Below are 12,049 nucleotides of genomic sequence, written 5' to 3' on the forward strand. Positions count from 1 at the left end.
TGTCTATCTACCAGCATCTGCAGTTATTTTCTTATACTTCAATATGATGGATCTCACTGTCGAATACCTGTGATGTTTAATGCATAGAGCCTTTAAATAGAGTTTTTAATGTAGTAGAGCTTTTAATGTGAGAGTCCCATTGTTACAGTTCTATAATTCATTCCCGAGAATCTGCTATTTGAAATACAACCCCACCTCCCTCACCAGGAATACACCCTTTATAACTCACTCCAAGCTGAGATCTGATGTTCTATACCTTGAACCACAAGCTCTTGGTTGTATTTTTGCCTACAATGTTTTGCCGGACAAATATGGTCCTTCAAATCTAACCACCTGAATCGGTCCAGCTTGTAACTCATTACAGGGTATCGCGTTCCAGGTGAAGGTGCTGAATTATGTGTGTGTGTGTGTGTGTGTGTATCTCGGAATAAATGTATCTGAGAATAATCAGTTGGGTTGCTGAGCGATTGATGAGGAACGAGACGAGGTTGAGCAGGCTGGCGTTGGTCTGGTCAGTGCCAGATCTCAACGCTGCTCAGACCGTTCCCCGACATTCCCCCACTCTTGTCCTTGACTCTGTGAGATTCGATGCGGATACACAGTGTGCCTCCGGGACATTCCCCGTCTCACTCAGCGGCCGGGCTGCCTCTGGTACCGAGAGAGCAGAGAGAGAGAGAGAGAGAGAGGCAGGCAGTGCCCACGTCCACAAAGCCAGTCTACCCCATCGCCCATCACTTGGTGTGAATGCACCCGGCTTGCACATTAACACCCCCTGGCTCACGGGGAGGAATGAAAGCTGGAAGGAATGGGCCGGGGGAGGGGAGGGGGATTGGGGATGAATCGTGTATTGATGTGCTGGAAGAACCTACCTCCATATTGGGAGGGACACAAGCATTTCTCCCTGGATTGACAATTCAGCATTTTGATTTCTCCACCCTCCTTTCTCTCTCTCTCTCTCTCTTTTAATTTTTCACCCCTCTCCTTTCTCTGGGGTGGGGTAGGGTGGGGGTGCTGTGAGATTTCAACATGCAATGTCAGGCGGCTGTGTTTGAGCCCGCATCCATCCATCCATCCCTCCCTCCCATCTACCCACCCACCCAGCCTATTGGTTTGTGTCCTTAAGTGCCGGGCCGGGGTTGGATACGACGTGAGAGGAGCAGGTGCATTATGCTGCTCTGCTGCTGATGGTGGTTGTGGTTGTGGGGTCCGGCGGGGAGAGGAAAATACAGCAGGAGCGGGTCCTCTGTGTGTGTGTAGATATATGTGTGTATGTAGATATATGTGTCTGTCTGCATGAGCGTGTGTTAGTGCCGAGAAACGCCTGGCACCTGAAGATGCTCAACGCTCGAAGGTGAACCGTGGCCCCTGCAGAACAGAGCAGGAGAGAGGAGGGGAGGGGAGAGAGAAGCTAAGATTAGAGGGGAGAGAAGAGAACGGGAGAGGGTAGAGGAGGGGAAGAGAGGAGAGGAGGGGAGAGAGAGGAGAGGAGAGAGAAGAGGAGAGGGGGATAGGTGAGGAGAAGAGAGGGGAGAGGAGGGGAGAGAGAAGAGGAGAGGGGGAGAGGTGAGGAGAAGAGAGGGGAGAGGAGGGGAGAGAGAAGAGGGGAGGAGAGAGAAGAGGAGAGGGGGATAGTGAGGAGGGGAGAGGGGGAGAGGAGAGGGGGAGAGGAGAGGGGGAGAGGAGAGGGGGAGAGGAGAAGGGGAGAGGAGGGGAGAGGAGAGGGGGAGAGGAGGAAAGGAGAGAGGAGGAGAGAAGAGAACAGGGAAGAGAAGAGGGGGAGAAGAGTCGAGGAAAGGAAAGGAAAGGAGAGAAGAGGAGAGTGGGGGAGGAAAGGAAAGGAAAGGAAAGGAGAGAGGGGAGGAGGGGAGAGAACAGGGGAGAGAGGAGAGGAGAGGAAAGGAGGGAGGAGAGGAGGAGAGGAGGGGAGAGGCCGGTACCCAACAGCATCTGCAGGAGCAGAAGAAAGGGGGATCCGGGCGATGTGAAGCCGCTGACTCAGCCCTCTCCTGCACGGCCACATGAAAGCTGACTCCAGCAACACCGGACCGTGCATCTGACGGGGGGGGGGGGGGGGGGGGTGTTGGGGGAGAGGGGTGGTCCAGAGGTCCAGAGGTCCAGAGGTCCAGTGTGATGTCCCGGCCCGTGTGAACATTGGGACCCAATGCTCCCCTGATGTCTGAGGTCTGGGCATCCACTGCAGGATGAGCGAAGGGGGCATCTGTGCGGCTCCGGCCGTGGTGGTCGCCGCAGACCCCGAGGGTGGGGAGCCCGGGGACGGCCAGGGGGTCTCCCCGCCGTCCAGGGGGCTCCAGTGCGGAGGATGCATGGTGTGGCCCCGACAGCAGACCTGGCTGTGCGTCGTGCCGCTGCTGATCGGCTTCGTGGGGCTGGGGCTGAGCCTGATGTTGCTGCGGTGGATCGTGGTGGGCTCGGTCAAGGAGTACGTGCCCCCCGACCAGAGGGGGTCCAACCGCGTCGGCCAGGACCCCATCTTCCTCTCCAAGCCCAGCTCCGTCCCGAAGCATGGAGAGACCACCGCCGCCGCCACCACCACCACCACCACCACCCTCACCCCCAGACTAGCCCCCTCCTCCACCACCCCCACCACCAGGGTCCCACTCACCTCCACCCCCCCAGGGACATCACCCTACCGCCTGACGCCCACCGCCTCCCACGGGACCCCCCGACACACTCTGCCCTACTCTACCTCGTCAAGCAAATTCTTCCTGCACGACTCCACGCCGTCCTGGACACTATCGAAAGCGGGGCCATCGACCACCGACACTCGCTCCGTCCTCACACCCAAATTTCGTAAGTAACCTGTTTCATTTATCCTTCTTCCCCCCCCCCCCCCCCCTCAAATGTGAGACTATAGGGAGAGAGAGAGGGTGTGTGTGTACATTGTGTGTGCGAGTGTGCATTGTGTATAAGCGTGTGTGCATTGTGTGTGCGAGTGTACATTGTATAAGAGAGTTTACATTGTATGTGCAAGTGTGCATTGTGTATAAGCGAGTGTACATTGTATAAGCGAGTGTGCATTGAGTGTGCATTGTGTATAAGCGAGTGTACATTGTGTGAGCGTTATATAAGCGAGTGTGCATTGTGTATAAGCGAGTGTGCATTGTATGTAAGCGTGTGTGCATTGTGTGTGCGTGTGTGCATTGTGTGTGCGAGTGTGCATTGTGTATGAGCGTGTGTGCATTATGTGTGCGTGTGTGCATTGTGTGAACATTGTATAAGCGAGTGCATTGTGTGTAAGCGAGTGTGCATTGTGTATAAGCGAGTCTGCACTGTGTGCAAGTGTACATTGTATAAGCGAGTGTGCATTGTGTGTGCGAGTGTGCATTGTGTATAAGCGAGTGTCCATTGTGTGTCCATTCTGCGTGCGAGTGTGTATTCCGTGAGCGAGTGTACATCTCCCCCCGCAAGTGTGCAAATGTGTGTGAGAAGTCACTGTACACTTGCCCGTGTGTCAGCGAGTGTGCATTCTGTGAGCGAGTGTGCATTCTGTCAACGAGTGTGCATGCCCCCGCCGCTAGTGAACAAGTGTGTGAGAAAAGCCACCGTGCACTCGCCTGAGTGTGAGAGAGCCCGTGCATCTCTGTGCTAATTCCTCTAAGTAGCTCCACACGGGAGTGAGTTTGTGCACGTGTCTATCTGTGTGAGTGGGGGTGTGTGTGATGTGTGTGAGTTGGATGTGTTACATGCTTCAGTAGACTAGGGAATTAACACAATCATTATAGAGACTGCATTTGTTCAGGAGCAGGAATTATCAATCAAAATCGGTAAACTCGTAATGCTTTTAACATTCCAATGTGTAAATAAATTCATGCTGACTAATCTCTCCAGTTACAACCAGGATTATATCTGTGTACTCTTCAGTTGCTATCTTCCAATGAGAAAAGATGACTGTTGTTATGTTTATGTCCAAGAGCAGCAGAATCTGCTCTTCTGTAATATGATTGATTCCAACTGTAAATAGAGATGATGGTTATTCTAATCCAGTGTATGTGAGGGGCATGATTCTCACTCTGTGTACATGGGCAATGATTCTAGCTTTGTGTTTATGGTTGCTGAACCACCCTGTGGATGTTGAAGCCGTCTCCAACCCTGTGGATGTTGGCAAATAGTTCTAACCCTGTTATTTGGAGTATACTTCTCGCCCTGTGTATATGGCCTGTTATTTGGAGTATACTTCTCACCCTGTGTATATAAGGCCTGGTTATCTGGAGTATACTTCTCACCCTGTGTATATGAGGCCTGGTTATCTGGAGTATACTTCTCACCCTGTGTGTATGAGGCCTGTTATTTGGAGTATACTTCTCACCCTGTGTATATGAGGCCTGGTTATCTGGAGTATACTTCTCACCCTGTGTATATGAGGCATGTTATTTCGAGTATACTTCTTGCCCTGTGTATATGAGGCCCCCTTTTATTTGGAACATAATTCAGGGCATTGTGGATAATTCTATACACTCAGTATGCAGTATGTAGAGGATAATTTTAATTCTGCTTATGTAGAGAATAATCCTAGCTCTATGTATATGGGGATACTTCAAGCCTTGAGCATGTGGCTTCTGAATTGATCCTCTACACATGGGAAGCTATTACTAACCCAGTGTACAGGTTATAATTATAATCTAACTATTTGGGGTATGACTCAGTGCCTTTTGCTTCCATGCTGTTTAAGTGGAGGCTGATTCAAACCTTTCGCAAATACTACCTGGAATAAAAAATCTCAGTGTTCAAAATTGCTGATGGTGGAAATCTGACATCAAAACAGAAACTGCAGGAAGCACTTAGCAGGTCAGGCAGCATGTGGGGATCAAGAAACAGAATTAACGTTTCGGGTTGATAACCTTTCAGATGGCAACTGTACATATGCAGGGAGAATAGTAGGGCTGTATATACGTTGGCTGTTTCCAACTGTAAAATGGGACTGCTGATTCTGACTGTGCCTATGATTGCCGATTCTCCCCCTGTGCATGTGGACGTTAATTCTGCATACATGGTCTAACACTGTGCATGTTAAGGCTGATTCTAGCTATGTGTGTGTCTAATTTTAAAACTTTGTATACGGTGTCTGATTATCACCATGTAAATATTTGAGGCTCATTGTAAAGCTCATTGTAAAGCTCATTGTACAAAGCAAAGCAAATTCTATTGCAGCATAACGATATTGATTCTAATACTATTTATGTAATAGCTGGTTTTAAAGCCTGTGTATATCATTGCTCCTTCGAGCCCTGTGTATAACAATGCTCATTTTAACTTGGATATGGAAAACAATTCTATTCCTGTGTATGTTGAGGCTCATTCTAACACTGCATATATCAAAGCTGAATCTAATGCTGCACATGCTAACCTTGTTTATATGATGGCTGAATTTAGAACGGTGTACATGCACCTGATTCTCTCTGTGTGGTTGATTTCAAACTCTGCACATCAAGTCTGAGTCTAAATCCTGCACATGCTGATTTTATACTCTGCATTTCCCGGCCGTTCTGTTCTTGTGCATGTGGAAGCTGAGAATAATTTTGTATATCATGGATGCCGCAAAAGATCATGTTTATGAGGGCTGATTCTAATCATGTCTATGTGTCATGATTATATGATGTGACATGTCTATGTGACATGATTATATGATGGTTGATCCTAATGCTGCATCTATTCCTGTAAATATAGAAACTAATTCTATCATTGTGTACAATCAGGGTAATGTTTTACTTGCGCGCATGGTTAGGTTCTGTGTACACTTGAGAGTATTCTTACTGTTGCACAGATGTCAATTGTTGCTCTAATTGTACGTGTTGTGGTTTTAATTGAAGAGGGACACAAAAATCTGGAGTAACTCAGTGGGTCAGGCAGCATCTCTGGACAAAAGGAATTGGTGACGTTTCAGGTCGAGACCCTTCAGATTGAGAGTCGGGGGAAAGGGAAACGAGAGATATGGATGGTGATATAGAGAGATGTAGAACAAATGAATGAAGGGTATATGCAAAAAAAGTAAAGATGACAAAGGAGAAAGGCTAATGTTAGCTGTGGGCTAGGTGAAAACAAGTTGCAGGCAATGAGACTCAACAAGACGACTTTGAAAACTAGTACAACGACTGGGGTGGGGGAGGTATGGGGGGGGGGGGGGGGCGGGGTTGGGGGTGCAAGGGTTGCTTGGAGTTAGATAGATCAATATTCATATCGCTGGGTTGTAAGTTGCCCAAGCAAAATATAAGGTGCTGTTCTTGCAATTTGTGACCCTGGGTTTCTAGAGGAGAATATGAGCAAGGGTGGGACACTCAGCTCCTCAAATCTGCTCCAACGTTTGACAAGATCGTGGTCACCTTCTACCTCAATGCCTGTTATCTCCCCACATCCCTCAATTCTCTTGCTGTCCAGAAATCTATTGACCTGTGTTTTGAGCATAATCAATGACATTATTCATGGAACTTCATCAATAACTTCCTGTGTTTACACGGTGATGAGGCATAGTAACATGTTTCAAGACTCTTTGCAAGAGCATTATCAGCAAAAGCTGACAAAGCCATATGGAGACATGAGAACAGTTTACGAGAAATGATCAACAAGGTAAATTTAAGGGGTAGGGAAGGGTGGGATATTATCGGAGACACTGGGGATTAAGTTGGTCTGGATTAATGGTTACATTTGGGGAAAGGCTGGATGCCAGAATTGGAGAAATGCAGAGATCTTGGACTAGTTTAGGTGGAGGGATGATGCCATTGGATGGATTGGCAAGGAAGGACTAGGATTTGGTACATTGCTAATCCGGGAATCAATGCACAACAACAAACAGAGGCCGAATGGCCTACTCCTGCACCTACTTTTCTATGTTTCTACGTGAGAAAATAAAATTGTCTTGGTTGACCTTGTGCTTGGGTCTGCAGGGAAGAACAAAGGTGCGAAGGCAGCAAATGACCTGAGACAGAGGTGGAATCCACCAGAGCCAGGAGTGGAGACAGACGGTTGTAGTAATGGTGTAGGAAGAAAGTGCAGATGCACCGAATGTGTAAAGGCATGGATATACATTCCAAAACTCAATGCGACCCAAAAGTGACAAGGTTATGAGCTCTCAGCTTGAGTTTCTGAAAGCGACCGACAGGGTTGAGGAGTTGGCCATGAAACCGAGTTTTGATAGGGATCATAAAGACAGACTACATGAATCCTTGTTCTAAATCAATATGAATCAAGACTGGCTGCATTGCTCTGTGCATTGAGTGTGTTTTTAACCCTGGACACATGGGGATTGATTTTATCTCTGTGTATATTGCAACTGACCCAATCACTGTGTACGTTGAGACTGACCCAATATATCAAGTTTGATATTACTGCCATATTTATTGAAATTAATTCACTTGCTGTGTATATCAAGACTTCTCTTCTCATGCTGACTGAGATTGATTCTATAAGCACATTAGGATAGATGCTGTATCTGTACATTTTGTGATCGTATTGTGGTGTTTGTCACTGTGTGCATCAAGAATTATATGATTCTTGCACGGTGCATATGGAGACTATACCATGCCTGTGTGCAATGAAACTGATCCTCTCCTGATAAGTATCAAGATTGCTACCACCCCTGTGCGTAGTGGATTGATTCTATCGTTGTGTCCTTACTGCTATTGTCAAGACTGACGTTGTCTCTGACTTTTTCCTTCACTTGGGTTTTGAGACTGATTTAATCCGTGTGCATCAAAAGTGACTTTAAATCTTTGTGTACGTGAATACTGTTCCAATCGCTAATAAAGCACCAGGCTATGATCCTGATATATGTAGAGACAGAATTACCTGGAAATAATAAGCAAACAAGGCAATATCTGGAGCAATTGTTTCAGTTCTGTGATCTTTCGTTTCACATAAGGTCATTGACCTGATATTTTAACTCTGCATGCAATCTAATATATTTAGAAAATTATTCAAACCCAGTGCATATAGTTTGATTTAATTGCTGTATCTGTACTGAATCTAACCCTCTGCACATCAAAATGTATTCTAACATTGTGTATATCTTAGTGAAATCATAATTCCTTTTCGTATTGTTATAGGACTTTCCAGCACGGAAACTGACCATTTGGCCCATTGGGTCCATGCCAACCATCTGTTTTCACTAGTCCTACACTAATCCCATTTTATTCTCTCTGCATCTCCACCAAATACCCCCCTCCCCCCCCCCCCAGCTTCCACCACTCGCCTACATTCAGGGATAATTTACAATGGTCAATTAACCTCCTAATGTGCATGTCTTAGGGATGTGGGAGGAAACGAGAGCACGAGGAAGGAAACCTTGCATTCACAGGGAGAACGTGCAAACTCTACCCAGACAGGGCCCAAGGTCAGGATCGAACTTGGGTCATTGGAGTTGTGAGCTGGGAGCTCTAGTAGTTCTGTCACAGAGTCAGCTTGCAATGGCATAAGCTAAACCAAGGCAGTTGAATGGAGCACTGTAAACATGATTTGACACAGGGCATATGAGGAGGCATTAGAGTATACTAGACCAAGTGGACCCGTTGGGCCCAAACCTCTCCTGCATTGGTGCAGCACCCCCTCCTCCCCTCCCCCCCCCACTCCATCCCCCTCAACCCCCCTTATCTTCCCTCCTCCTCCTTCCCTCCCTCCCCCCTCGGAGATAGTTTTAATCTTTAAAATGTGAATAACTTAAAAAATATAACACTGATTTCAATGAAACTTCTTCCATTAGCACCGAAGGGATGACGGTGAGTAAGGTGGGCCTGAAATTGTCGCGCTATCGTGTACCGTTTAGGCTGTAGTTCAGGAACAAACAAACAAACAAACGAGAGTTTTAGTATATAGGATGCAGAGTGGTGGTAAGGTTCAGGAAGGCAATTTTAGAACTTGATACCTGCCAGGAGAGCTGAAGCGATATCGGTAATGATAGAGAGATTAAACAGGGGAGTGATCAGAAAAACTCAGTGATATTGGAGGGGCATCCTACTGGTAGGGAGTACAGATGAAAGTAGGGGCAAGATCATGGTAGGATTTGAAAATAAGAATTACTATTTTAAGAGTTAGAATCTCGGGCCAATGGAGGTCAGGGGACACGGTGAACAACACAGGTTAGGATGCACAGTCCCAGATCTTAGGCTGAATTCCAATTTTCCATTCAATCTTTAATCTGCTGAGTTCCCAAGCACCAAAACGAACTGCCTGAGGAACTCAGTGGGCCAGGCAGAGTCTACGGAGGGAAGTGGACAAACGGCAATATTGTTGGGTCTGGACCCATCTTCAGGCCGAGGGAGGGGAGGGGAGGGGAGGTAGCTGGTGGAGAGAGGTGAGGAGGAGGATTGAGACAAGAGCTGGCAAGTGGTGGGGTGGATCCGGGGTGAGGAGGGGTTGATTGGTAAATGAGTCAGGAGCAAAGATACTAGAGGAGCAAAATGAACCACTCCATCGAAATCGCCAATAGTGAAGTGTAGTGTGCAAAGGAGTGTAACGTCCGCCATTTTAGTAAGCAAAACCTGCCGTTCGCTATGCCTCTCGCAGTGTAATCAGTGTTTTCGGGGAACAGTATGTGTGATGATACCATAAAAATGCAGAATATATCTCATCTATCAACTCACAGATTTTTGTTATTTTTCTTTAAAAATGTTTCTGCAAGTTTCTGCCTATTAAAATGGCGCCGTGACGTGCTACGGTTTTTAGGGTCGAGTGTTCTATCTTGCTCTGCTCTATTATCTTTGGTCAGGAGGGGGGAGAGAAGGGCGTTGATTGTAAACCAAGCTGAAGGGGATAAGTACAGAAGACAATGGGGTGTGAAGAGTGGAATCTGATAAGAAGGCAGGAGCAATGCAGAACCAGATGGTGGGTGGAGGGGAAGGGTGGGAGGAAACGGGCTGATGGCTTCCAATAGACTCAATGACTGAGTCTTCTCAGTCTCTGAAAAAGAGCATGTTGTAGATTTACAATTCTCCACACAGAGACATTCCTGCTTCTCGGTAATAAATATATGAACATTTATTCTACATCCCTTACCACTGGGTACTTCAGCCAATGGAAACTCTCTTCTCACGAGTCCGTCCATCGCCTTAAGGATTATATGTTTTGTTTTGTATGACAACCAGTCCCCACCATCCCATAAATCTGTATAAATGGACCTTTGTTGAACTGTCTGAACAGCATGCCTCGCCTTCATTAGGTAAGGAAACAAGAACAGTACAGGTGTTGACTCACCAATGCATTATATAATCCCAGCAAGACTTCTGTAATGTTATATCCCATCCTCTAAAATAAAATACAGAGATGACATTTATTTTCTAATTGCTTGCTAAACCCTTGTGTGTTTATTTTCTCTGTTTCATGAATCAGCATGCTAATAGTCTCGAGCATATCACATCAGCAAATTTGGTTTGTTTTCACATTCTTTTTCCAAAAAAAAATAACCCCCCCCTTTCTTTATTTTACTGCATGCACCTCATAAGTTCAAGTGATAGGAGCAGAATTAGGCCTTTCGGCCGATCGAGTCTACTCCGCCATTCAGTCATGGCTGACCTATTTCTCCCTCCTAACGCCATTCTCCTTCCTTTTCCCCACAACCCCTGACACCCGCTACTAATCAAGAATCTATTTATCTCTGCCTTGCAAATATCCATTGACTTGGCCTCCACAGCCTTCCCTCCTCGTCCTTGCGTATGTATGTGTCTTTATAGATCTTGGGTGGACACAAAATGCTGGAGTAACTCAACGGGTCAGGCAGCATCTCAGGAGAGAAGGGATGGGTGACGTCTCGTATAGAGACCGGTCTCGACCCGAAACGCCACCCATTCCTTCTCTCCTGAGGTGCTGCCTGACCTGCTGAGTTACTCCAGCATTTTGTGTTTACCTTGGATTTCCTACACATCTTTATAGATCTTATTGCTTCACATCTTAACGTTCATGGCCAGCTCTGAGACATGGCAACAAACATGGATATGATGCACTTGGTTTCTTTATCTATTCCTTCCATAATAATATATTCCTTTATTCGTCCCACACCGGGGAACTTTTATGTATATATTTTAAACCTTAAATGAGTTGGACACTAGTGATGCTCACAGTCCTGGGAATTACAGCATGGTGGTTAAATTACTAGAGTAATAATCGAGAGGCCTGAACCAACAATCTGGAGACATTAGTTCAAATCCATCTGTGGTATCTGGAGAATATATCTCCAGTTAATTAATTAATCTGGATTTTTTTTCCCAAAGAGAGCTATTATCAGTTCTACGAGCACTTGGTTATCGCATGTGAAATAGATCTGGTTCAGTGGTTTCTTTCAGAGAATGTATTTTGTCGGCCTAAATATAACTACAGACATAAAGGTTAACTGCCCTCTGAAACGCCCAAGCAAATCCCTCAGTTGTATCAAATCAGGAGTGCATTTAGGAATTGAGAATGATACAATGCCCCAGATTCAGATCCAGCCAAGGTATATGCAGTCCAATCTACCTTGAAAGGTTCCCCTCAGTGCATCTTAAGGCTGCTGTATAAATGCGGTGAGCTGCCCTACTCTTCAGTCAGTCATCAGGGTGGTGAATCTGTGGAATTCTTTGCCACAGAAGGCTGTGGAGGCCAAGTCAGTGGATATATTTAACGCAGCGATAGATTGATTCTTGATTAGTACGGGTGTCAGAGGCTATGGGGGAGAAGGCAGGAGAACGGGGTTAGGAGGGAGAGATAGATCAGCCATGATTGAATGGTGGAGCAGACTTGATGGGCCGAATGGCCTAATTCTGCCCCATCACTTATGATTGGGCGAACTCAGTCGCAAGTGCAGTCGTAGCTTTATGGAGTCCAACATCATCACACCTGGATGTGTCGCATACCACCAGAGAGATTGCTGCGTTGGTGTTGCAATGGGATGCCTTTGAATGGACTGCAGAGCCCAAGGCATCCGATCATAGGCCTCCAAGGGGACCCTCTCGGTGATTATCCCTGCTCTCCCCACTCGGCTAAAGTCCTCCCTGCAGGTTGCAAAGAGCACGCAGGAACGATTCAAAGGATCAATGGTTCAGGGGTGCTTTATTTCTCACGGATGTGACCG

General features: G+C 46.6%; 1 protein-coding gene across 1 annotated transcript in view; it reads left to right on the forward strand.

Annotated features, from left to right (window-relative positions):
* Positions 1 to 1,848: 1,848 nt before the first annotated feature.
* The window catches only part of LOC144609888 (pro-neuregulin-3, membrane-bound isoform-like), a 437,458-nt gene continuing 427,257 nt past the window's right edge, over positions 1,849 to 12,049 (forward strand). Inside the window, exon 1 of the mRNA XM_078428270.1 lies at positions 1,849 to 2,811. Coding sequence (XP_078284396.1) covers positions 2,202 to 2,811 — 610 coding nt within the window. The 5' untranslated portion in view covers positions 1,849 to 2,201. The remainder of the gene's footprint in view (positions 2,812 to 12,049) is intronic.

This window comes from Rhinoraja longicauda, chromosome 35 (genome assembly GCF_053455715.1).
Source record: "Rhinoraja longicauda isolate Sanriku21f chromosome 35, sRhiLon1.1, whole genome shotgun sequence".
NCBI lineage: Eukaryota > Metazoa > Chordata > Chondrichthyes > Rajiformes > Arhynchobatidae > Rhinoraja > Rhinoraja longicauda.